At 42.7% G+C, this 27,623-nt stretch overlaps 2 protein-coding genes across 2 annotated transcripts in view; one reads left to right on the forward strand and one right to left on the reverse strand.

Moving 5' to 3' along the window:
- Nucleotides 1-19,702, reverse strand: part of MPHOSPH9 (M-phase phosphoprotein 9) — a 52,521-nt gene extending 32,819 nt beyond the window's left edge. The window contains exons 1-7 of the mRNA XM_045296723.1: nucleotides 19,630-19,702; nucleotides 18,717-18,803; nucleotides 16,978-17,242; nucleotides 16,090-16,243; nucleotides 8,852-8,941; nucleotides 3,428-3,948; nucleotides 2,139-2,262 (exon numbers count right to left, since the gene is read on the reverse strand). Of these exons, the coding sequence (XP_045152658.1) occupies nucleotides 2,139-2,262; nucleotides 3,428-3,948; nucleotides 8,852-8,941; nucleotides 16,090-16,243; nucleotides 16,978-17,087 (999 nt within the window). The 5' untranslated portion in view covers nucleotides 17,088-17,242; nucleotides 18,717-18,803; nucleotides 19,630-19,702. The remainder of the gene's footprint in view (nucleotides 1-2,138; nucleotides 2,263-3,427; nucleotides 3,949-8,851; nucleotides 8,942-16,089; nucleotides 16,244-16,977; nucleotides 17,243-18,716; nucleotides 18,804-19,629) is intronic.
- A 321-nt stretch (nucleotides 19,703-20,023) lies between these two features.
- Nucleotides 20,024-27,623, forward strand: part of MTRFR (mitochondrial translation release factor in rescue) — a 13,629-nt gene continuing 6,029 nt past the window's right edge. The window contains exon 1 of the mRNA XM_004709729.2: nucleotides 20,024-20,086. The gene's annotated coding sequence lies outside the window, so the exon portion shown is untranslated. The remainder of the gene's footprint in view (nucleotides 20,087-27,623) is intronic.

Raw genomic sequence — 27,623 nt, forward strand, 5'->3', positions numbered from 1 at the left:
CTGGAGATCTATAGAACTCACTTGAAATGTAGATTCTGATATAGTATATCTGGGCAGAAATGCAAATTCTCAGCAGCTGGTGGAAGCAGAATGAACCAGTTCAGGAGTCCTGGGTCACATCCCTTCCCGAGGCATCACACTGTAGGGAGTGGGCAGCCAGGCATGAGCATGTGTCTAAGAAGCCTCTGGTGACCCTAGTGTACAATGAACTTAGAGGACCATGGGCTTGACGAAACCTGTGTTTCATGACATTCACATACAATAGTGAGAGAAGCAGTAAACCCACTGAGGTATAATAACCACAAACTCCACATTTACCAGAAGAGGAAAAACTTCCAGAAAACAAAGCTTCAATGGAAAAAACAACCAGAACAAAGAAATTACTGTGGATGGAGGCAAGCTCCCAGGATATCAATTTATTCCAATGGAACAAGCACTTTGTACCCATCTCCAAGCCCCCTTCGGGCAGCATGCCACACATGCTGCAAACACAAGATTCAGCCACAAGGCTTCAGGGTTTAGGTTGGTTTTTGCACCTTTGTTTCACTTCTTCAATACAAATCGGAACCAGTTCAGAGAATAGTGAGATGAACTCATTATCGAGTTGATTCCAACTCATAGCGACCCTGATGAACAGGAAACTAAGTACTCCATCGGGTTTCCAAGGCTGTAATCTTTACAGAGGAGCCCTGGTGGCATAGTGGGCTATTCACTTAACTGCTAATCACAAGGTCAACAGTTCCATTTTGCAATTTTTATGTGTTACCCATAACAGTGTCATCTGAGAACAATTCCGGTCCACTAGCAAAGTCTTAAATGACATACTGAAGTAGTTAAAATATACTCAGTATCTACAACACTTTAACAAGTCTGCTAATTTAGTAACAGGGTTATGTAGACTTTAACCATTTAATCGACATCACAAATTCAGAATTGCCCAAATTTTACAATTTGAAAAATAAAGGTAACTAGGATGGGAAAAGACAAATAGAAATAGTAAGCGGGGAGGAAGTAGGAAAAGTGCCAAAAATAAATAAAGCACTTTACTTAAAACATTCAACAAATAATAGCTCTTATAACTTAATAGTAATAGGTACCACTGGAGTGGTTTTTTAATTCTTAACAGTTAAATGAATTAGTCCCTGGCTAAATGTAAACCCTGAAGTACCAGAGAGAAGTAAAATCTTTACTTACAAAACAGTTCTTTTTTTTTTATCGTACTAAAAGCCTCATTAGTTTTCCTTTCTGCTCTACTAAAGAACCAGTAGCGGCCCTATCTGACGGAGTAGAAATGCCCCCAAAAGGTTTCCTAGGCTGTAATCCAGGGGTCCTCAAACTACGGCCCGCGCATATGCAGCCCGCCGAGGACATTTATCCGCCCCCCGCTGGGTGTTTTTGCCGCCGCTGTCTGTCCTGCTTAGCAGCCAACTCATCCAGTGTGCATAGGAATTTGTTCATAGTTTTTTTTTAAACTATAGTCCGGCCCTCCAACGGTCTGAGGGACAGTGAACTGGTCCCCTATTTAAAAAGCTTGAGGACCCTCGCTGTAATCTCTACAAGCAGAATTTTCTTTAGAGTCCAGATATGGAGACTTTGTCTCCTGTGCTTTAGACATGTGATCAGGAGAAAAGGACATCATGCTTGCTAGAGAGTCAGCAGAAAGAACACTCCTCTTAATGAGACAGAATGACACGGTGGCTGCGTCAGAGGCTCAAAAAAATTGAGAGGATGGCACAGCAGCTGGCAGTGCCTCCCTCTGTTGTACACAGGGTCATCATGGGGCAGCGCCTACTCTACGGTGCCTCACAACCACCATCTTTACAGAAGCAGGTCTCAGCGGAGTGGCTACTGGATTTGAACCACTGATCTTTCCATTAGCAGACACTTAGCCAGGGGTCCTTTTAAAAAATCAAAACTTGTAGCATATCATTATGTCCAATCCTATCAGTATCTGTCAAAGGAACAAATGAACAAAACAAGAAAAGACTAACAAACAGGTACAAGGGGGCTTCCAAATGTTTGTGGGAAAATGGAAAGAAGAGAGAATGGAGTTTCTCCAGGAGCTCTGGAAGGACCCTGGTGTGCAGTGAACTTGACAAGCACAGCCGGCATGCCAGGGAAGCAGACCCATCACCTACTTTCTCGGAGAATGGCTTCCTGGCTTGCTCACTTCCTTGCACAGGTCTTGGACATTCCTCTCCGATGTGTGCTTTCTTTGGCTGGTTTTGCTTCAGCTTTTGTGCCCATGATGTCACAAATTTACTATTAAAAAGAAAACCAAAATTATTTTATGTCCCTCACAATAACAGGCAACATCAGTGGAACCATGTCAGTGCAAAAGGCTTTGAGTTATTTTTCTGAAAGTGGGGATGAACTCAGTGAAAGATGGACTTTCACTGAGTTACCTAAATTCCCTCTTGGAGTTCTTACTAGCAAAATCCAAACCAAACTCATTACCATGAAAGTTGATTCCAACTCAGAGGTACTGTCTACAGGATTTCTGAGACACTAAATCTTTACAAGAGCACACAGACTCCACTTTCTCCCATGGAGCAGCCAGCCAGTGGGATCGAACTTCCAACCTTGCATCTAGCAGTACAGTGCTTGCCCAACAGTGCCACCAGGACTCCTCATTACCAAAGCTAAGGTAAAAAGACTAACAGCGATCAACAATGAGTACAGTGTACAGTCAGTGAAAAGCATAAAGTCACCGCATTAGCCCTAAGCCAATCGCCACGGTGAAGACTTATTTATTGACATAGACCAATAATTATAGCAACACAAGATTCGTGTTGCTACAGAGAAATACGTAACATATTTCAGCCAAATCAAACTAAGAAATTAGGGTAAACCACATTATTTTAAAAGAATATTTGCTTTTTACCACCATTTAGCCAGTTTCCTTTAATAAAATATACCTTTGGTCCAACTGAATGTTGTTAAGCTTATAAAACTCTCAGCAATTCTTATCAAATAAAACAAAACCAGATATGCTGGTACATCATTTTTGGTTTCAAAATTATATAATCACATATTCACTAGGACTACAGTCTGGACTTAACTTCTGGTACATTTACAGTGAATGAAAGGTCTTTTTTCTGACATGGTCTCCCACTTTAAGAGTTTAGTAGCCTTTAACAAAAGGGAAGTCAAATGACATTATCTGATGTGGTTGATTTCAATTCATCATCGACCATCAGTAAATAAAAGGCTTCAATTTTAATTGTAAAACCAATCGGCATTCAAATACAAGGGGACTTCAAACAGTTGCTGAAAAATTCCCTTTTTCCATTCATTTTTTTAAGCCCCATGTACATATCACTATCATGTAGCCCCACTGGAAGGAGCTTTACTTTCTAGATTCCAAGTATAATAACTATCATAAGCAGGTAAAATTCCTTTCTAATAAAGGAGAAAGTCCACTTACCTATTAGTTTTTCTGCTATATACTTCAGATATCTTATTCTCACCAAGAAAATTAGGTTCAAATTCACCAGGAAACACAGGAAGCACCTCCTTTAACGAGGCCTTGAGCTCTCCGGCAGTCTGCATATATAAACTCTGGTTTTGCCCGCCCTCCTCGAGTGGCTCTGTCTGCACCACAGGGGCTTCGTACTGTCCAGCAGGAACCTCCCCGGGCTCCATGAACTCTTTAGGGTCTTTCAATTTGTAGATGTTCAGCTCAGAGACACAGAAGGTGCCATAGCCGCTGCTCACTGAACTGCTGTCCATGTTGCAGTCTGGTTGTGACGGGGGCGAATCTTGCTGCATTTCAGTTTCTTTTGACTTGGGAAAACTGAGAACAGGTTCATTTCTCTCACTGGTTTCAGAAAAAAAACCCATTTGACTTTCTGATGAGACTGGATTACTTGGTGGACTATGATAGGAAGCCCAGGAAGCGTCACTGGTCTGTAACTTCACTAAGTTTTTTATCTCCTCCTGTATGTGCTGAGAAGAAAGTATTACGAATGTGAGTGCAAGAGAGTATAAACATCTCACTTTGATATATGCTATGAAAATAGTATGTTTTAAAAACAGGATCAAATGTTACTTTTAAACACAAACAAATACAGCACACCATCAATCATAATAGCCAGGAGGTAGAAACAACCACAGGGTCCGCCAGCAGATGAACACCAGCACCATGATGCAGCATTTACACACACATATACACGTGGAAATTGCCCTCACCTATCGCAGGAAACGAAGTCCTGAGACATGCCACCACAGGGAGGAGCCTCAAAAGCACAATGCCAAGTGATGTAAGTCAGACACAAAAGGACAAGTAGTATATGACAACATTTACAAAAGAGATTTAAAATAGAGAAATGAGTTGAGACAAAGTTTTAGTCCTGGTTACCAAGGATGGTCAAGAGTGGGCAAAGAGGAGTACTTGCTCCTGGAGTACAGGAAACCCCGCAAATAAGTACATGCACTTCTTATTTAGAGCGGTGTTTCCCACACTGGGGAAATACCACTCCCTAAGGGGGTGCTGGAATGGTGCAGGAGGGTTGTAAAAACAGAAACCTACACTTTATCGCAGATTATGGGATATAATATTAAAGGTTTTAATTGCCAAGGGGGTGCTAACTTTTTTTTATCATTTTATATCGGGGGCTCATACAGCTCTTATCACAATCCATACATACATTGTGTCAAGCACATTTGCACATGTTGCCATTATCTTTTCTTTTTTTTTTGCCATTATCATTTTCATAACATTTTCTTTCTACTTGAGCCCTTTGTATCAGCTCCTCTTTTCCCCTCCCACTACCATCCTCCCTCCCTCATGAACCCTTGATAATTTATAAGTTATTATTATTTTTTCATGTCTTACACTGACTGATGTCTCCCTTCAGCCACTTTTCTTTTCTTTCTTTCTTTTAAAAGGAGGAATAGACCAAATCAGTTTAGGAACCTTTGCTTTAGGGCAAGAAAAGGGTCAAAGCCTTTTCATTGATTTACAAACTGCACGTGCAGAAAGTTCAGGTGATAAAGAACAAAAAACACACTGCCATCAGTAGACGCCAACTCTGACAATGAATGGCGTGGCATATGACTTATCCAATTAATACAACTATTATTCAAATTTATGCACAAACCACAAAAGCTAGTGATGACGAAATTAAAGGATTCTAACAATGACTTCAGTCAGAAACTGAAACATGCCATTAAGATGCATTAATAATTATTAGTGATTGGGATGCAAAAGTTGCAAACAAAAGGTAGGAACAGTAGTTGGAAAATACGGATTTGGTGATAGAAATGAAGCTGGAGATTACATGACAGAATTGTGCAAAACCAACAACTATACACATGAAATACACAGAAATCAAACTGATTACATCTGTGGGAAGACGAGATACAGCAACTCAGCATCAGTAGCTAAAACCAGATGAGGGACCAACTGTGGAACCGACCATCAAATGTGAGTATGTGAGTCCAGGACACAGCTGAAGAAAAGGAAGAAGAGCCGGACTACAACACTGAGTCCATCCCACCTACATGCTGAGAACATCTCAACAACAGATTTGATGCACGGAACACTAATGACAGAAGATCTGATGAGCTATGGGAGGGCATCAAGAACATTCATGAAGAAAGCAAAAACTCATCAAAGACGGGAAAGAAAGAAAATATCACAGTGGCTGTCAGAAGAGACTCTGAAACTTGCTATTAATCGTAGCGTAGCTAAAGCAAATGGAAGAAAACATGAATTCAAGGACTGAATAGAAAATTTCAAAGTGAAGTTTGAAAAGACAAGTTAAACACTATCACAAATTGTGCAAAGACCTAGAATTAGAAAACCAAAAGGGAGAACACGTTCAGCATATCTGAAACCGAAGAACTCAAGAAAGAATTCAAGCCTCAAACTGCAATCTTGAATGATGCTATTAACATTTTTTAAAAGATGCTCCATGCACAATACGGACGATGTGGGAAGCATGAAGAGGAGGAGAGAATACACAGAGTCACTGCACAAAAAGAAATAACTGACAGTCCACCATTTCAGGAGACAGCCTACGAATAAGAATCAACGGTGCTGAAGGAAGACGTTCAAACTGCACTGAATTCACTGGCCAAAAACAAGGCTCCAGGAAGTGATGGAATACTCAATGAAATGTTTCAGCAAGCTGAAGAAACACTGGAAGCAATCACTATCTATGCCAGGAAATGTGGAAGACAGGTACTTGGCCAAATGACTGGAAGAGATACATATTTATGCCCATTCCAAAGAAAGGTGACCCAACAAAATGCTCAAACTATATAATGTTATTATTGATACTGAACACACATAAAATCTTGCATAAGATCATCCAACACTGGTTGCAGCAGTACACTGACAGGAACTGCCGGAAGTTCAGGCCAGATTCAGAAGAGGACATAGAGCAAGGGATATCAGTGCTGATGTCAAATGGATCTTGGCTCAAAGCAGAGAATAAAAGAAAGATGTTTGTGTTTCAGTGACTATGCAAAGGCATTTGACTGTGTGGACAATAATAAACTATGGATAGCTTTGAGAAGAATGGGAATTCCAGAACACTTCATTGTGTTCATTCAGAACTTGTACATGGATCAAGAGGGAGTTGTTCAAACAGAACAAGGGAATACTGCATGGTTTAAAATCAGGAAAAGTGTGTGTCAGAGATGTATCCTCTAACCATATTTGTTCAATCTGTCTGCTGAGCAAATCATCAGAGAAGTTGGATTATATGAAGAAGAATGTGGCATCAGATTGGGGGAAGGCTTATTAACAACCTGCAATATGCAGATGACACAGCCTTGCTTGCTGAAAGTGAGGAGGACTTGAAGCACTTGCTGATGAAGATCAAGGACTGCAGCCTTCAGTATAGATTATGACTCAATGTGAAGACCAAAATCCTCACAATTGGACCAAAAGGTAACATCATGATCAATGGAGAAAAGGTTGAAGTTGGCAAGGATTTCATCTTACTTGGATCCCTAATCAAAGCTCATGGAACAGTTGTCAGGAGATCAAAAGCTATATTGCATTAGGTAAATCTGCTGCACAAGATCTCTTTAGAGTATTGAAGAGCAAGGGTGTTACTTTGAGGACCACTGGTAAGTTGTGCCGGATGTGCCTGTGAATGCTGGGCAATAAATAAGGAGAACTGAAGAATCTATGCATTTGAATTGTGGTACTGGAGAATATTGAAACTACCACGGACTGCTAAAAGGATACACCACTGATCTGTGCTGGAAGGAGCAAGACCAGTGTGCTCCTTAGAGGCAAGGATAGGGTAGCAGGACTTCTTCTTATTACATACTTGGGACATATTGTCAGGACTGACCAGTCCCTGGAGAAGGAAATCATATTTGGTAAAGTGGAGGGGCAGTGAAAAACCAGAAGACCCTCAACAAGATGGATTAACACAGTAGCTGCATCAATGGGTTTGAACAAAGGAACAATTGTGAGGATGGCATAGGACCATGCAGTGTTCCGTTCTGTTGTGCATAGGGTTGCTATGGGTCAGAGTCAACTCAACAGCACTTAACAACAATATCAACAATATAGTGACCCTATAGGTTAGAGTAGAACTTTCAATGTATGCTTCCTAGACGCTAACTCTTTATAGGTGTAATAGAAAGTTCATCCTTCTCCTGAGGCAAGGCTGGTGATTTGAACTGTTGACCTTTAAGTTGGCAGCCCAACATATAAATACTACACTACCTTCCTTAGTGCAGGTGATGAAGAAAAAAATCAAACTCATTGCCACTGATTCTATCTGACTCATGGCAACCCTACAGGACATGGTCTCCTATGGGTTTCCAAGACAGTAACTCTTTTTTTTTTTTTAATCAATTTATTGGGGCTCATACAATTCATCACAATACATAGATCAATTGTGTAAAGCACATCTATACATTTGTTGCCCTCATTATTCCCAAAATTCGCTTTCCTCTTGGGTTCCCGGAATCAGCTCATTTTCCTTTTTCCCCTCCCCCTCCCTTCCTCCTCCCCTCTCCCCCATGCACCTCATGCACCCTTGATCATTTATAAATTATTATTGTATCTTATATTACACTGCCCGGCATCTCCCTTCACCCACCCCTCTGCTGCCCATTCCCCAGAGAGGAGGTTATATGTAGTTCCCTGTGATCAATTCCCCCTTTCTACATCCCCTTTCCCTCCTGGTATCGCCACTGTCACCCCTGGTCCTGAGTGGTTCATCTGTCCTAGATTCCCTGCATTTCCAATTCCCATCTGTACCGCTGTGCATCATCTGGTGTAACTAGGTCTGCAAGGCAGAATTGGGGTCCTGGTAGTTGGGGGGAGACAGTAACTTTATGGGAGGAGAAAGCCTCCTCTTTCTCCTGTGGAGCATCTGGTTGTTTCAAACTGCTAACCTTATGGGTCACGGTCCAACCATTAACCAGTACCAGACCAGTGCAGGTAGCAGTGAGGAAGAATTTTCAAAGTAAAGGCAGCTTTGCAAATCTGAATTGTCAAGTTTTCCCTCAGATCATAACCTTGGGGCTGCCTTACTTTCTGTGAAGCTCCAAGGAAAATTTTGGAAAGAGATAGCAGTGAAGGTTTCCCACCAAGGTGAATATCAGCAAAGTCACTAGATAGTACATATAAAAATAGATGAAATGTCAAAAGCTCTATTTTACCTGTCTTAGTCTTTACATATTTAATACAAATTCTAGTTAAAAACCCAACAAACCAAAAGGTAATTAATTAAATTATGTTCTTCACACTTCATCACCAGGTAATACTTTACCTTTAGTTTCAAAATGAAACTGGTTTTCCTGCAATGCTTCAAAATAAAAAATGATGGGGCAAAAACTTAATGAAAAACTCATCAACAAGTAGAAAAGCACTCACTTGAATCTGGCTGTGGAAGTGTTCCTGCTGGGCCACTATCTGTTCTTGGCATTGCTTTTCCACCAAACTGAACAGCTGTAACCACCTGGTCTATGATATCAAAAAATATTTCAGTTAGAAATGAACTTAATGAAGATAATCTTCCCCTGAAGCATTGCTCCAGTAGGTTAGGGCCTTTGTAAACAAATAAACAAAAAACATGTAAAATCCAGAAGCTGAGTAAGTCATAAAAATATACCAAATGCAAAAACACAGGATGCGGGTGAAACGCCCCTTTTTCATGGAAACGCAGGATGCTGACGGTCTGGTCTGGTCTGTCTCATTTTCTCTCAGCATCTTCACTGCCTATCACCTGCTATCTTGTCTGAGTAAACAATCACCGACGTTGTTCTCAATGGCTGGCTTACAGTCATCTTTTTCCTTTCCTCATAACCACTACAGGTTTTTTAAACACTGACACGTTCTCAGAAAAAGAATCCCATATCCTAAAGCAAGAAATAGTTTGGTACTATGAAAATTCTAGCTCTCAATCATTCATCCGATAACTAAAACAAACAAACAAACCGTCTTTAAAATCGGCTATTATACTGCTTCAAAGCACTGCAGAGCCCGGAAAGAAATGGACACATAAGGGGCTGACCCTCAATTCCTTCCCAGGCCACTGTCTGGTCCTGGTTCTCCCAGACTCCTGAAAGCAGTCCAAGTGCTGACAGGTGTGATTACACAGCACCTCAAAGGAGGATGGCCACGTGTAACCTCATAGCCAGGATACTCTCAGTCACAGATTGACTGCATGCAATAGGCAATCCAAGAAAAACCAGCTTCCAGGGCCCTACATGACCCACCCCAAGCTCCGGTGTCCCTTCTCTATCTCTGGCTAATCCCTGTTCCACCCATCTCTGGGACTTGCCACAAATGTGCTCCACCTCAAAGGTTCTGTGCTGCCAGTACCCTGGACCTGAACAGTCTCTCCCCATCTTTTAACATAACCAGCTTCCTCCCAATCCTGCAATGCCAGCTTAACTGGCCCCTTCCCCAACCAGTCTAAGCGCTTCCCTCTTCCTCAACCTGTTTATTTCCTTCATAGCACCACCACACTTGGAACTGCTATCCTGCCTCCAGCACCCAGAACACAGAACCAAGGAGAGAACAGGCACCAGAAGCTAAATCTAAATGAGTACACAGGTTGTGCTTGTCATTGTTTTATTGACTAAGACACACCCAAGGGAAGTCCTACAGGCTCTATAAATCCTTTACCAGCTTTGAATTTTAAAAATCTGAAATACAACAGAATGAAGCTGAAGGGGGACGGAGTGGGGGAGACACATCAGGGCTGAAAAAACAAGCCTTCTAAATGAAATAATGGTGTTGAGGATTGGAATTCCTAACTTGAAATCAACTGACATCAGGGCAGAGTAGGCTAGGGCAAAATCAGTTCCTTACCTTCTCAACCTAGCTATCATAGAACACTGCTATCATGCCGATTCCGACTTAGAGCCACCTGGTGGCCTAGTGGTTGCAAGCTGGACTGTTACCTCAGCCACCAAGCTGCTTTTCCTGAGAAAGAAGCTTTCTAATTCTTTAAGAGTTAAGTCTTAGAAACCCACAGGGGACGTTTCACCTGTCCTACAGGGTCATTAGGAATCGGAACCAATTCAATGGCAGTGAGTCTGGAGGTACAGAACAGAGTAGCACTGCCTCACAGGTTTGCCACAGCTGTGAATCAGAAGCAAACTGCCACCTTTTTCTTCAGTGAAGTGGCTGGTGGGTTTGGACCACTGGCTTTTCTTTCTTTCAGTTAGTACTTTATACCCACTGAGCCACAAGGGACCCTTAGCTACAGTGTCAAGTTCCTTCTACCAATGAAAACACAAAGCAAAAACCAAGTAGTTTTCTTACTAAGTCATCCTACTCTGATAAAGTTACTATCCACATAAAACCAAATCACAACTATGATAAAATATCACCTGCCCCCCACAAAGTACCTATTTGCTCTATGAGACCCGTGACAGTAGCCACATCTTTGCTTTTCTTATTTGAGAAATGAGTAAAGCCTACTCCCTAGTCTGATTTTAGAATACTTTCACTGTAAACAGACTTGTTTTAAAATATTACATATGCAATTAATAAAATTATTCATCTAAGTATTAGGGACTACTGATGGTGTATCAAGCCATCCATAACCATCGAGCCAATTCTGACCCTTAGCAAGCGTATATAGTGTTTCTGAGGCTATAAATCTTTACTGGAGTGGACCGCCTCATCTTTCTTCCCAGGGGAAGTTGGTGCCTTCAAATTGCTGGCCTTGAAGTGAGCAGCCCAGTTCATAAGCCCCTACACCACCAGGGCCCTTTAAAAGGGTGTATACTACCTACCTATTATATATTGTTATATATTATTTTGATGAATATCTAAAAAGCTTAACCATTCACAGTTGCTCTGGGTAATTTTTTAATTAGCCAGAACAGGAGTTCTATAGTCTGGCCTACTAAAAATCTCTTGGGTCCTGTGCTTAAGCCTGAGCTCTGCACCAAGAACCTGTAACTAAAATGAGTAAATGTGACTTCCTTGCCTGACGTTCCTAGTTCATAAAATGGTCATAACACATTATTGGCGACCAGGAAACCTTAATTCCCCATTTAAATAAGATACAAGTAATATTTGCTTATTTCCCATCTTTGGTCATGTGATCAGGAGGACATCCATGTGACCCATGTAGAAGGACCTCATACTGGAAGGATCAGCAAAAAAAAAAAAAAAGAACACTCAATAAGACAGACTGATATAGTAAGTTCACCAGTGGGTTCAAACAGCAATAATGAGGACAGCAGGCAATGTTTTGTTGTGTTGTATACAGACAGGTTTGCTATGGCTCAAAACTGACCTGAAGGCACCTAACAACAGATAAAGCAGAGGTCTCAGTTGAACTGCACCTGGGGAAGGTGGACACCACTGTCATTTAATGGATAGGGTCCAGAAATGCCCATCCTAGGACAGTCCACCACAATGGAGAATTGTCTTATGCCCATTATATAGTAGAAAAACCTGTAACTTTCAGTTTCATATCACAAATTGCCCAGGAGTGCAACTATACCAAGACCTTAGTTTGTTTCAAAACTTTATAAAAAGTGGGTCACTATTCCGAAAACAGTGTCATCAATGGCGGTACTGCCTCTAGTAGCTGGATCACCACCCCACATAGCTGTACCAGTCGGGTGAGTCTACGTGTGGGTTCAGGCCAGACCACTTCACTATGCCTGCCCATGTAGATGTACCTATGCATTTATACACTGAAATACATGTTATTTTAAATTTTATTTCTCTTAATATCACAGTTATAAAACATATGTAGAACATTGCATACGTTTTCCTAAGTAGGTGCACATAGGTTATATTATCTGAGTATTTCAGGATAATGAAGAACAATGTTGTTTCTAAAGTTGTTCTTTTTGAAAGGATGGGGCACTGAGCCTAATACAGTTTGGTGCCACTGACAAGAAGTATGCTTTTGGTTTACTGCCTAGCAAACAAGCCATTTATTAAACGGTAAATAAGCACAAACTACACCCCCTGCCAATGAATCCATTCTGACTCATAGCAACCCTATAGAGCAGAGCTGCTCCAAGGGAAAACATAGTTATGAATAATTACTACTATCACATCGCTATTACTATTATAATCGGCAAAGGAGCCCTCGTGGCATTGTCAGGAAAGCAATGGACTGCTAACACAAGGTTGGAGGTTCAAACCTACTGACGGTCCTGAGGAAGAAAAGATGGGCTGTCTGAGCTTATAAAAATTTACAGCCTTGAAAACCCTATGCAAAGTTGTTATCAGTCAGAATTTACTGGAAGACTGTGGGTGGGAAAAAAAAAAAAAAGACTGTGGGTGGAGGGAGTAGTACTAAAAAAATAAAACGTTAAAGCAACTAAACCATAAAACAAAACCTACTGCCATCGAGTGAATTCTGATGCATGGTAATTAGATGAAACAAGTGAATTATACAAATAAATTAATGATGTTCTTTAAATTTTTCTTTCAAATAAATCAGACACAGAGGACATATAGTATATCATCTCATTTATGTGAAACAGCTAGGCAAATGCAGAGACTGCAGTCTATTAGAGGTTCCCAAGGCTGGGGAGGAAGGGAGTTTAGAAGGAAGAGAGGATATAGCTTACGGGCAGAGTCTCCATTGAGGGTGATAGAAAACTTGGGGACTAGAATGTGATGATGGCAGCTTAACATGGTAAATATAATTAATGTCACTAAAGTATATGTACTCCAAAATGACTTTTTTTAAAATGTTTACCACAAAAAAATTATTTTAACTTTCTTACAATCACAGACATATTAGCAACAGCCAAGTATTTAAGAATGTGTAAAAGTATTTGTTATTATGTTGAAAGAATCCTACCAGATTAAATCAAATTACGTAACCTTGCCAGGTGTCAAAGTCACTCAAAATTCACTGCCATCAAGTTAATGCCAACTCATAGAAACCCTTTCGGACAAGACAGAATTGCCCTTGTGAGTTTCCCAGACTAGCTTTTTACAGGAGTAGAAAGCCCCCATCTTTCCCTGGGAGCCACCGGTGGTTGTGCACTGGTACCCTTTTAGATCCAAGCCCAAAACGTAGCCACTACACAAAGTCTAGGTAGTAATAAACAAGAAATCCAGAGGAGGAGTCTCATAAAGGACCAAAGAAATCACATCCCTTCAGAGCTCTTTGTTGCTCAAATTGTGAAAGGTTTTGCGTTTGTCTTTAGATTTCATCCCCCCAAGCCCCACCCCACCCCGGGCCTTAGAACTGACACCAACTCACAGCAACCCTATAGGACCAGAGCTAAACAGTCCAAGGCTGTAATAATATTCACTGGAGCAGACTGCCACATCGTATCCCTTGAGTGACTCAGGGGTTTGAACCGCTGACTCTCTGGTTAGCAGAGTACTTCACCACTGTGCCCCTGGGTTCCTTAATCATGCAAATTCTAAAACCAAAAAGCCAAACCCATTGCCTTGGAGTCAACGCCAAACCCCAGTGATCCTACAGACAGAGTTTCCAAGGGTGTAAATCTTTAGAGAAGTAGATCGCCACATCATTCTGTGGTGTGCCTGGTTGGTTTGGTTCAAACCACTGACCATTTATTTGGTCAAAAGCTTAACCCTTTTACCACAGTACCACCAGGTATAATGCATGCTCCAAAACAAAACAACTCCACTGCCATTGAATCAATTCTGACTCACACTAAACTTATAGGGCAAGGGAGAACTACCTTTTGGATTTTCTGAGACTTTAAATCTTTGTTGGAGCTGACCTCATTTTTCTCCAGTGGAGCAGGTGTTGGGTTTGAACTGCTAACCTTATGGATAGCAGCTCAATGCGTAACCCACTCTGTCACCAGGGCTCCTGACTCTCACTGCCATTGAGTTCTTTGTGACTCAAAGCAATCCTATAGGACAGGATAGTACTGCCTGCCCTTGTGGATTTCTTAGACTGTACATTTTTACAGGAGTAGAAAGTGCCACCTTTCTTCCGAGTAGCAACTTGTAGTTTTGAACTACTGACCTTGCCTAACGCATACCCACACCACCACCAGGGTTCCTAGAGGATTCCTTACTAGGTGATTAAAAATTGTAGAAATTAGAACATGCTATTATTCCAAAAGGATGGTGGAAAAACAACACTGAGGTAAAAAGCAGGAATAGATTGTACTACCCTTATTATTTTCAAAACACTACACAAAAACAATAAAAGATTTTTCTACAGGTTTTCACATTGCAATTAAAAACATGATCAATAAAATCAAGAAGTTTACTGAATTGGCCAGATATTTTATATCCTGTCAAAGCAAGAACTATTACAAGCAATTCTGCCCTGAATAATCAACTATCTACATTACCAAAATTAAATCATTTTACTAAATATACTATATTTTGACATAAAACATGCATGTTATACAATCTTTTTCTAAGTCTCACAATTCTCTCACATTAGTTTCCTGTGCACACTATGTACATTATGTGTTGCACATTATATGTATCATTTATGTGGGCAAGTTATTTGTGGGGAAAAAATGGTAATGATCTATCATAACACAAGTAGAGAAAATTTTAAAAATAAGTTCAAATGTTATACTGTTCAAATCTAGTTATGCACTGGCTTATTATATCTCTATCTTAAATTCACAATGTATTGATTCTAAAACACTGACATCAAGGTATAAAAAGTAGTAATTTCTTTTAAACATGAATTTGTCAGACACTAGATGACAGTGTGGCAATGTCTCACGTTTGCTTGTACCATGTATTATTGCAGTCAATGAATAGATATATTAGAAAGAAATTTTAATGAAATATTCCATTTTAATTAAATAATTTCAAAATAACAATTTATAGGTTTGTATTAGCTACACTAATTATGGACAACAAAATACAAAGTATAAAAACGTAAAACATTTTTTCTGTGTTTACAGTAAGTCATTTTTATAACTTCAATAATTGTGGTTGGTAAATATAAGTTGTTGAATTTTTAAACCAGGTAATCTTTCATTCTAATCATTCATTATTCAAGGGTGGGAGGACAAGCAAAACAAATTAATAGTAAGATTAACACATTTAAAGCCAAATCTACTGCTCTCTTTATAACAAGTTTAATAATATTTACTAGTCTTCGGAAAGTTTATTTTTGGTATTCTATGAAACAGAATTTGTATATAAAGTCTTTACTGTTAAAATTTTATACAATTTAGCCTATAGACTAGAAAAAAAATCACTCATCTGAAAAAAAATCAATGTAATACAGCTAATGAGATAAGGTGCTAACAGGGAAAGGTACTAGAAAAGCCTTAATATATCATTAGAGCACTCAAAACATTTCTAAGCAGCTATTAAGAGTTTCAAAATGGTAACAACTTCATGTGAGTTACTTAAAGTACTAAAACTAGTAACAATTTTAATAATTTTAGATTCCCATTTCTATGAACAAAGACAACATTTTAGTTCACATTTAACATACAGACAAATTAGTATGGCCAGACTCCAACTGTAAGCATTCTTCCCCTTTTCATTTTCACATTCATGGATTATCACTCACCCATTAATACACCTGGCCACCTTACTTTAGCAATCCCGTGCACTGCTCTTTAGAATGTAAATGTCTACTAATTTAGGGTTTAGGAGAGGTACTTTTCAATATAATTCTTTTAAAATCCCAAATAGAAAACAAAACTAGATACCTCACAGTTTTTCCAAAGTGCCGAATCAGTCTTTCCACTGTTTTGTAGCTGTTGCATTAAAGAGGATAGGACTTCAACTGGACCTTCAATTACGGATGGTCTGGTCTTCCCTGAGAAAGAGGATACCCCATTTGTACTAAGGTGGGGACTACTTCTGTTGAAACATAAATAATTCAAATGGTTTTCTTCATTCTACCAAAGTGTTGAATAATTCAGCAGGTCAAGATTTAGCAGAGTACTACAAAACCACTGATATTTAACCCTACCTAATGGCACCTCAATTGTTGCAAATCTGATCATAGGCTTGTCCACAAAGAAAAATAACAGGGGGGTAAAAAGGAAACAAACAGGCAGCACTTATTTCTTTTTTAAGAACACCACAGGAAGACCTTTCCCCAGAAGTGAGAGAACACAACAAAGCACCAACATGACATATTTTCTGCTAGACAATTCTAAGAAACTTCCAGTTTCTCAGATCTAAATTATCCCAGAGGATTCTTTTGCCTTAAGAACAGCCCTTTCCGGTTCCAGGGCTTCTTTTTTGGCCACCCAGGTGTTCAGTGAACCCCCCTTGCTTGATGTAATAAGTTGACAATCTCAGCCTTCTCTCTGGAGAAAAGGTGTGCCCGACAAATCCGCAGTAAATATCCAAGACCTGTTTGGTCGCCTTAAAGGGCAAAAACCCACCAGGGCTGCTTCTCTCAACTTGTGATGGTTTCTATCATTTTAGAAAACACAGTTACCATACAAGGCATTAAGAATCACTGAAATCATTTTTTTAAATACCAACTAGTTAACTACAATACTATTTGAAAGAATGGATAAGCTATATAAATAAGATTCTTTTATTTTGTTATTACATAAAAAATATATCTAGCTCATTTTTACCGATTTGTATTTAGGGCCAATCCAAGGAGATGGGGAGGATTTGGGACATCAAAGTCTACAGAAGATGGAGAAGTCTTTTGCAGGGTTTTCACCAAGTCAGAATCTTCCATAGTCTGCAGAAAGAGTTAGACTCTTTTATTTGAAAGCATAAGTTCTTTCAGCATTTGGTGTAATGGAATCCGAGTCATCTTCAGATGCTTCATCGTCTACAGGCATTTTCAGTCACTAACATTCAGAACATGAAATCCCAAGCTTCAGAGCAAGTCTGAAAAAGGAATGGAGAAAAACACTATAAAAAGTCACTAATAAAAAAATAAATAAATAAAAGTCACTAATAAAAAAAACTTTTTTTAAGTCACTAATAAATAGCCATTAACCTCACACCTGTCTTTTCAAGAGTTTGGCAACCTGGGCTCCTTTTATCCCACTGAACATTAAAACAACATCATTTAAAATAGAGTATGGGGGGAGGGTTGTGAAAAATAAATAAACAAACTAAAATAGAGTATGGAAACAACCCAAATGTTCATCAACTGACGAATGGATAAACCAACAGGATCAGTCATCAGAGGAAATGCTTTTCAGTCATGAAAAGGAATAAAGTACCGATGCATGCTGTTATCAAGATGAACCTTGAAAACATGATGCTAAGTGAAAGCAGCCTGTCATGAAAGACCAGGTGTTGTATGATTCTACTCCCATGAAGAGTCCAGTAAAGACAAATCTATATAAAAACAGGAAATTCATTAGTGGTTGTCAGAAGCTGCAGGGGGTGGGGGGGTGCTGGTGGGTGTGAGGGAGTGGGAGGTATTGAAAGGAAAGTGATTGCTGATACAGGGTTTCCTTGTAGTCTGATGAAAAGGTGATAACTTTTCAATAGTGATAACGCTACAACTTTGCAAATATACTCAAATTGAATTGTACATTCTAAAAGAATGAACTTTATAATGTGAAGTACACTTCAATATTTAAATTCTACATCAAGGAGTTACAAAACCAGCATCATCCTTTTCAGGGAGTATTTCAGAACTTTGTGTATTTAATAATCAAAATTCTAGATAGAATTCTATGTAACAATTGGAATACTTACATGGCTTGTTAAACAAATCCCTGCAAACATACATGCTTGATAGTTTTATACAGCGAACCAATGTATGGTAACTACTCAGTCTTTAATTTGGTATGAAAAACAAGAGAATTAAAGTGTTAGCAATAGTTGCCTCCCCACTGGCAGGGGTGGAACCCCTATTTTGCACTGTGTGTGTATGTGTATACATATAGATTCCTTTGTTCTGTTTGCATGTATGTCTTCCTAAAAACAAATTCTTTACCAGATCAATTCAGATTTTACTGAAGCTAGGTGTGCTTACTGTATCAAGTCAAACTTCCCATCTACCTTAAATCCATGTACTTAAAAAAGAGCCAGGAATAGAAACAGGAAATTAGGGTGATTCCAAAACAAATCCTTTTGAAAGAGCAACAGAGGAAAAAGATCTGCTCTTCACAACCCTCCAGGTTCCCACTTTTCCAAGGGCTCCAGCTTCACAAAGCACGGGGTTCATTGAAAGACACTTCCTTCAGGGAGAGGAGTGAAAGTGACGGGTAACCAGATCTAACTCAGTGGATGGCTCCCCCGTGGCTTGGCCCATCACCAATGACAAATGGGGCATTGAGAAGCCAGGGGCTGCTCCTTCCAGCGGGCAACAAAAATATCTGGATCCCAATCTCCTGGCTCTCACCCAGGGAAGCACCAGCTCTCAGGGGAGATCACCCATCTTCCTGCTGAGGTAACAGGGATCCTTGAAATTCAATGATGCTTCTCCAGCCTGAGGAGGGTGGGGGAGGAAAAGAAAAAAGAGAAAAAGAAAAGAGGAGGCAGAGGAGGGAAGATAGTGAACTAACTCATAGTCACTGCAAAAAAAATTTTTTTTAAGAAAAAAGAATCTTAGAGGAGATGAATACACGGAACAGTGACGTTTGGGTATCTTCCAGTGACTAACTCATGACTCTCTTCGCAAATGAAAAAATAAGGATATTGGTGATGAACAGGGCAACAGAAATGTTTGCATATTTACCGGCGATTAACTCTGGCCTTGCAGCCCCTAGCCAAAAATAAGAATTGGGCGAAGGGAACGACTGATGGGGGTCCCCCAATATCACTGGGATCTGAGGGAGGGGAAGGAGGGCACACTCAGAGGTCCTCAGGCGGGACGCCGACGTGCCGATGCTCACAATCGGACCTCATCCGACTCGGGCGGGACCCACGCCGCCACCCAAGCCATGGGCAGCGGGGAAGCCTGAAGTAACGACCCCATTCAGACAGCCCAAACCGTGACAGAGTCGGAAGCGAACTGTCGCTCCAGGTCCCAGAAAAAGGCCACCCACAAGCTCCCGCCTCTCGCAAAGAGGCGCTCTGCCATTGGCCGGTGCGGGTGTCAGTCAAGGACACCAAGCCTAGAAAGGCTCCCCGCAGCCAGCAGAGCCCCCACACGCCAGCAGGCTCCCGAGGGGGTCGGGGGTGAGGGGCCGTGTCTTCCCGTCCCCCTCCCCCAGCCGCACACTCAGGGGTCTGCCAAGAATAAGATAGCATCTTGCAAGCCTCGTGCCCGCTTCTCGCGTCAGGCAGCACCACACAGTCCAGCGACCGCTTACCTGGCCGCCGCTTTCACTGCTGCTGTCCGGGTCAGGCGAGCAGCCTCTCGCGACCGTTAAACTCGAAGGAGCGTGCGCGCGCCCGGCGCCCTGCCTGTGATTGGCTGCTCAGAAAGAGGGCGGAGTCATTCGTAAGGCGACACGTGCGTCCGCCTTCTTGCCCGCCCACCATCCTTTCCCGCAGTCCGACTCCGGGGAAGGGGAAGGGGCGTGGCTACTTCCAATTCTTCGCTTCTGACTGGCTCTCTCTGGCACGCCTGCCGCTAGGGGGCATACCACACGGAAGAGAAGCTTCAGATTTTCCGCACGCGCAGTTTGTAAAAATGAGGCTACAGCCGGTCAGGGAAACGGCGAGGAGACTATCGCGCGTGCGCACACATTGCAGGCGCGCTCCCTCAGCTACAAGGATTCTATTTTTCCTAGAACCTTGGGGGCGGGAGACTGGTCCTGAAACCAGGTAAGCGTTCGCGGAGAAGTCTAGGAAGCCATATGGTGGCTCACAATTGTCCAGTGCTGTTGCAGAGAGGATTAGGGACCGGTTTCTGACCCTGAGTCGCGCAAACCTTTTACCTAAGGCCTCTCTGGCGGCTAGGGGAAGCCATCCGAGAGCTAGAGCTGTTTTCAGTGGACTTGCCTTACTCTTCTCATAGCGACCTATATACAGGACCTATATACTGCCCCTGTGAGTTCTGAGACTAAATCTACCGGGGTAAAAGGCCTCGTCTTTCTCCCGCGGAGAGGCTGGTGGTCTCGAACTGCCCAACTCCTATCCTAAGTCGACTCGACTCAGTGACTTCCATTTGGCTGCTGGGGCTTCGGCCATGGGGCTTTTAAAGGACTCAGGAAAAGGACAGGTTCCCGCCGTGGAGAAAGGTTTCGGGGAGGCCTGAGATGTAATTTAGCAGCTCCCATTTACCGGTACTAATTCAGCGTTTTTATGGCGCTGGTTACAGGTAGCAAGGCCTCCGAGTGGCGCAGCAGTTTCACACCATCTACTAATCTGTTGGTTGACAAGTCAAACCCATCCAGAGGCGCTGCGAAAGAAAAGCCAGGCGACCTACTTTTATAAAGATTACAGGCACAAGAAGCGGAGGGAGCAGTTCTACTCTGTAACACACAGGGTCGGCCAGGAGTCAGAAGCAATAGCAGGGCAAAGGGTTACAGGCAGCAGTACTATTTTTAAGTCTGGCGCATAGGAAATGCCCCACTTTTCCCCTGCAAGCCTACAGCCCATCCTAAGAATCTACATCATAAGGGTCCACATTCTTCAAACTCATAAACCTTTAAATGACACATGCAGCTCTTCAATTTTCCTGTAGGTGTCACCCGGTGTGCTGCAGATAGCACTGTGGACGCAGGTGCTGTTTTTGTCCTTACCAGGACATGTGAGTCTGGCAAGAGGCATTCTTCATCTGAGCCGCCTAATACCTAACACTTATTTTTAAGTCACAATGCAAACTGTATCCAAAACCCCCATCAAGATAAATCTCAAGCTGAATTAAATTGAACCCCACACTGTTCATCCACCAGTCAATCGTGGTCATGCATTACCTAACTAAATGGAAATCATTTTTTAAGCACCCTGTACTGAAAACCATGACCAGATTTGAAGGCCACTAGAAGCAGCTGTTTTCCACCATTCATTTCATCTGGCTACAGAAATCTATTTGGAGACACTGTAGGATTTTTGCACTCTCAGAATTATTCCAGAGAAGTGTGAATTCCCAATATGGCTCTGGGCAAAAAGAAGTACTGTTTCTCCAGGGGTCTGTTTCCTTACAAGAAAAATATTCACGCCCAAACCAAGTACTAATGATTATTAACTGTGCAGATCCTTGCTTTTGGCTGTAAATTCAAACTGGCTTTTTTGCCATTTGAGACATAAATGTTTTTTGTTTTGAGCAGAATGATTTTAGGTAACTGATGAAGCCACTGGCAAAGTGAAAAAAAATTTTAATGGGAGCTCTTACAGAGCTCTTACAATACCACCATCGGTTTTAAAATATTTCTTTCTTCTTGAATTCTTTGATATCATCTCCTGAAAGTGAAGTATTTTTTAAGGTTGCATGAAACTTATCTCTTACGGTAGTGGGTAAGAATTAGAGGGCATGATGGTGACGAACTTATTACTGCACTATTATCCTATCAGATAGCTAAAATACTTCTTGAAGCTTCAAAATGGCAGTTTTTGGGTGGAGATTGTACACATTATGTGGCATAAACTATTCAGTAATAGCAGTAGCTTGAAATCCACCCATTGCCATCAAATTGATCCTGACTCATACGGCTTCCAAGACTATAAATCAGCAGTTCTCAACCTCTGGGTGATGACCCCTTTGGGGGGTTGAATGACCATTTCAGAGCGGTCGCCCAATTCATAACAGTAGCAAAAGTACAGTGATGAAGTAGCAGTGAGAATAATTTTATGGTTGGGGGTCACCACAACATGAAGAACTGTATGAAAGGGTCGCGGCATGAGGAAGTTTGAGAACCACTGCTCTAAATCATGATGGGAGCAGACAGCCTCGTCTTTCTCAGGAGTAGCTGGTGAGTTTGAACTGACCTTACTGTTAGCAGCCCCATGCCTAACACATAGCTCTACCTGTGCTCCTTTGGCTTGAGGCAGACCTTGTCTATTAGCCAGGATGTTAGTTTGTATCATTGGCTTTCATGTAGTCTATCTTTCAGGGGTCCTATCCTCTACAGCCAAAAAAAAAAAGGACTATAAAACTTCCAATCTATAGCTTATCCATTCAATGTGGAAGGAAATGAGAATGTATACATATAACTAGGATTTGTTTCATCATTCCCATCTTTTATGATTTTTTTTTCTTACCATCTCAGAAACTACCTAAAAGTATGAAAGTTAAAACCAGGCCTTAGTTTGAAAAAGGTGACTTTACCTTTCTTTTGGAGCTTGCTGAGAAGTCTCACTGTACTTTTGGCTTCATAATTACCTCCTCAGCACCAGATTTCATAGACCAGAATTATGACCTCAGCAGACCTCATTGTCTTTGCTTAGCTTCCAAGTACCTTTGAAATGGGACCAAACCATGTAAAGCGACCGGGAGGTCATACTTTCAGATAGAGATACCTTTTCACTCTCAAACTACAGCAGAACCAAAGCTCATAAAGCAATCGCATTTATGCCGGAAAACCAGATCTTAAGCGGCTTGTTACAGGGTGAAAGTGCTCCCACTTCAGGAAGTACTGGTGTTTGACCGTGGGGGCACCATGTTTAATTTGGTTCTTGCGCCAGGTTGCCAGTGCCACACAGGAAGCAGCTCAGGGAGCTGAGAGATGGAATCCAGGTGGTGCTGACCACAGACTCACATCTCTATGAACTGTGAGCCTTTCAGGGACAAACAAAATGAAGAGTCAGAAGAGAAAGCTAAGGAAGATAAACTGACATTCCTTAAGGAACCAATGTGGAGATAGTATGGAAAGTAAAGAAACCCAGAAGTAGGAAGATAGATTTTGTTGCAAAAATTGAATACATAAAATGGTCTTCCAAGATAAGTCCTGCTATAGATCCACAAAGTATGTATCTCTGGTTTATTTTCATCAAATGGGATGTGTTTGACAGAGCTCTGAGAACTTTTAATGCATCGTTAATGGTAATGTAGGCATTTTTTGTTTTGTACTTTTCAACTGTTCAAATAATTCTCAGAAATAATATCCCCCATCTTAAAAAAAAAAAACCAACCCAATGCCATTAAGTCATTTCTAACTCCGAGTGATCCTAATGGACAAAGGAGACCTACCCCATAGTCCGCACAGCTGTCTTCTTAGGGAAGCATCTTTCTGGTAGCGTGGCCACTGGGTTTGAACCTCAACCTTTCGGCCCCCAGAGGAGCAAGCTCTTAACTGTGATGCCACCAGGCCTTCTTGGCAACTTAAACTTTGAGACCTTTGGGAGAAACCATGGACTCTCATTACTCCTACTTCTGTTGTATTCTGTTTTAATAGTGCAGTCCATAAATTAGGAACTTCTGGTAGATGTTATAAATAGAAGAAAACCTCAGTGGTGTCCACAAGTAGGACAGGTACAGTCGCTGAGTTCAAAATTATCTGTTTTAAAACCAAAAAAAAAGGAAGGGTGTTAGGAAGGTGTGAACTGATGCTTTTTTCTCTGGGGAACGTATCGTGGACCCAGAATATTCTTAGCCGCTCGTCCCCCCCTGCTCTGTCTGTAAGCATTGGCCAGCTTTCGTCCTATCAACTCCAGCTCATGGCAGCCCGCTGTGTCCAAGAACTGCCCCACGGGGTTTTCAGTAGCTGACTTCTCACATGTAGATGCCAGGCCTTCCAAGGTACCTCTGCAGAGGAGACCCGAACCTCTGACCATGGGTTAGCACCTGAACACATTACCCGTTTGCATCAATCCAGAGACATATGGTGGGTGAGAAGTGCTTTTATCCTCAGTGTAAGAACCCAGGCTCGGTAAGGATGGGTGTTTCCAGCCTAGTGGCTCCATTTCCAAGAGCTCCCGGCATCTGCGACAGGAAGATAAGCTAGATGTGAAAGACAGAGAAAGGCCAGTTTATTTCGCAGGAGAGCCCAAAAGCCCCTTTGGAAGCATGAATGATTACTAAGCATTTCTCAAAATCATCCCCTCTCACATCATTCATTTCTGGTGCCACCCAAGGGCTGTTTTGTCTTTTTAAAGCAACAGCACTGTGTAAGCTCCAGATTTCGATTCTTAACAATTTCTGAGGTCATTGTCCTGTTCCACTTCCTTACTAGGGGAGGGAGAGATCCGAACACAGGTAATCCACCCCACGCACGGCCATTGAGTCAAATTCTTTCTCATACAGGACAGACTAGAACTGCCCCATAGAGTTTCAAGGCTGTGATCCGTAAAACTGCTGCTCCTGCTTTCTCACCTGGAGCAGCGAATGGGTTCCAGCCATCGACTCACCCTACAGGGCTTCACCACTCACTGTTCAGACGCGGCTCCTCACAGGTCATTGGCCCTTCTGAGCTCTGACATCAGAACAAAAGAATAGACAGTTTTTAAAGTGTCCGTCCTAACAGCCAGGCCCCCTGGTGGTATAGTTTTACACGTTGGGCTGCTATCTGCATGGTTGGCAATTCAAAACCACCAGCAGCTCCTTGGGAAAGAGACTGGACTTTCTACTCCCATAAACAGGTAGTCTCAGAAACCCAGAGGGGGTTGCTATGAATCACTACTGACTGAGTGGCAGTGAGTTTTTTGAGCCCTGACAGCCAGAAGAACTTGCTATTTCCTGTGTTCTGGTGGCATAGTGGTTACAAGTTAGGCTGCTACCTGCAAAGCCATCAGTTCAAAACCACCAGCTGCTCCGAGGGAGAAAGAGGAGTCTCTCTTCTCTGTCTTATAATTGGGTTGCTTAGAAGCGTTACACATACCTGCAGTCCACACTGCAGGTCAGCAGTTTGAAACCACCAGCCTCTCTGAGGAGGGAGAAAGATAGCGTTTCGACTCCTGGGAAGAGTCACAGGGCAGTTCTACCTGCCCTATGGGATCGCCGTGAGTCAGAATTGGCTCAATAGCAGTCAGGGTTTTTTTGGTTGTTGTTGGGTTTTGTTTTGTTTTGTTTTGCTTTTTATGAATCAGTATTACCTTGATGACAATTAAGTGATAGTACCAGGCTTCTCCAACTGTCATATACCTGTGAGTCAGTCACCTGAAGAGCTTGTTGAAATGCTTATTGTGTAGGGGTGGGGTGGGGCTGGGAGCCTGCATTCCTAATGAGCAGTTTGGGGGTGCTGGGAGAGACAGCCCCTCAACTGCACTCTAGGCTGCTGGTCCAGTGGGTGGCCACCAGCCCCCATTTGGCTGTTGAGCAGTGAAAGGGCAGCTGGTCCCAACCGAGATGTGCTATGTGACTGCACCCAGGATGCGGAAGCCTCTCTACCAAACGAGAGAGACCTCGGTCATCTTTTAAATAAATGGTTTTGTAAGGAAAGGACCGTATTTTTGAATGTATTGAATTAAAGAAACAGTTAAGATTTGTTTTCATCCCTTTCACTTTACAAAATTTAATGTGACTTTTCAATGTGATTAGGTCTCAAAGACCAGGGTGTTCATTGCAAATTGGTGTTGTGCAAAAATGGAGGATTTCTGTGTGTTCAGACAGTTTGTGCGATGTTGGTAGTTTAGAACCGTGGCCCCAGCAATAAGAGCGGCAGAGGTGTGCCCGTGTGCTCGTCACTCGGTGGACTCTCCGTCTGTGGAGAAGGGGCTTGAGAGAGAAAACTGGGCATTCTTATCGGAGGGCCTGAGGCTGGACCACTTCACCTTCCTCCCGTCTTGGGACAGGGCCTCACTCTGCAAACCCAGCATTCACCGTCCTGAGCCCACGGAGGCAGAACCGTCAGGCCCAACAGGGCTCTGTTTGCAACACACCCCCTCCTCCACCTTTGTCTCCTGGCTTCCCTCCCCAAGGTCCTTGAGGGCAGGGACCGGATGGCCAGGTGCAGTAATTCATTGCTCTCCGCCCCGACCCAGATGATTTCCTTCCCCTCCCTGGCACCACCTTCCCCTTTCACCTTTGGACAACCGAGGCCCACACCCTGGTCCTGCAAGCAGACCACCTCTCAGGCCTCAAAAGCCTGAGAGAGCAATCCTGCTCTGCGCACCTGGGGTGCCCATGAGCCAGAATGCACTGCTGGCAGCATGCAACAGAGTTGCCCTGTGCCCTGCTATCACTGGGGGCTCACAGCCAAAGCGTGAGTGGCAGGCACCCTATTTCCTGTTTCTCTTTGGGCGCCTGGAGGCCCGCTCCGGGCACTAGGTAGATGGAAAATGTCTGTTGAATGAATGAGCATTCCCTTTTGTAAAGGGCTCAGACCTATTCTCTCGAATTCACCCAAGTTGGAAGGGACTCAGAGGACGAGAAGGGTCAGCTCTGTGGTATGGAAGCATCATCAATGCGCTCGCCAGCCGGAGATCAGGGCCCACACTCCCAGAAAGGAATCGGGGCCACAGTCTCTCCTTACCAGCACTGCTTTCTCCTCCCTTTCCCGTCTCGCTTTCTGTAATGTCACGATGCACTATCATCTGAGCTGCCTGCATTGTTCCCCCAAAGACTCTGGGTCGCTCTGTGAGTATCACAAAAGCTGAAATCCAATCAGTATCCTTCTCAGGCTTTGGGGAAGTGGGGCCACGAGGGTGTTTGTCATTTTTAGCTGTCATTGGAGTAGGGCCAAGGCTCCGGGAGCTGCTGGAAGTGCCGGTTCTCATCTGATTGGCTGCTGCAGTTAGCTGATAGACAAAGCAGCCGGTCACCGAGCACGGGGACCTTCCAGGCCTCTAGTTGGGTGGGAGACCTTCCAGCACGTCTGTCAACCCCAAACTAGGACAGAAAGGGACAGATTTGAAGCACAATGGGCTGGTGACAAAGCCACCGCTGAAAGCACCCTGCTCTCAAGTCCTTTGTCTGGGAGTTTCGCTTTGGCTCAGACTTGCTCCGTTTCTTTGTCACTGCACCACAGACCAGCGCTGGCCTGCCCCTCAGCCTCGCTAACGAGCAGAAAGGAAACCCCCAGAGGGGCTCTGGGCCCATGTGGTATAATGAGCTCTCTCCGGGGACCAGGAGAGGTCTGAGACACACCGGCATTTTGTTCTGCGGAGCACCAGCAGAAACGAGCCAGGGCAGACAGTGGCCAGTGGCTCGCTGGGTCTCTCATCCCACAGTCATCCACAGAGGAGTGGGGTCTGTCAGAGAGGGAAAGGCAGAGTGCTGGGGCTTCTCCTTCCTGCAGACAGTGGTGGTTTTACACACACGCACACGCACACACACCAAACAAAACCAATTTTTAAAGCACCAGTGTTTTCACACTCTTATTTCAGAACCTATTCCTGCTCAGCCATAGGGTAGCTTACTACCACCACCTTCCCCATCCCCCACAGGGAGCGACAGCACACAGAACATCCTGGGTTTTTTATTTAAAAAAAGGAACCACAGCGGGGGGAGCGGGGAGGGAGGGGAAAAATGAGGACCTAATGT

The sequence above is a fragment of the Echinops telfairi genome, unplaced genomic scaffold, assembly GCF_000313985.2.
Source record: "Echinops telfairi isolate 266 unplaced genomic scaffold, ASM31398v2 ScPeMD7_7412;HRSCAF=8450, whole genome shotgun sequence".
Lineage (NCBI taxonomy): Eukaryota > Metazoa > Chordata > Mammalia > Afrosoricida > Tenrecidae > Echinops > Echinops telfairi.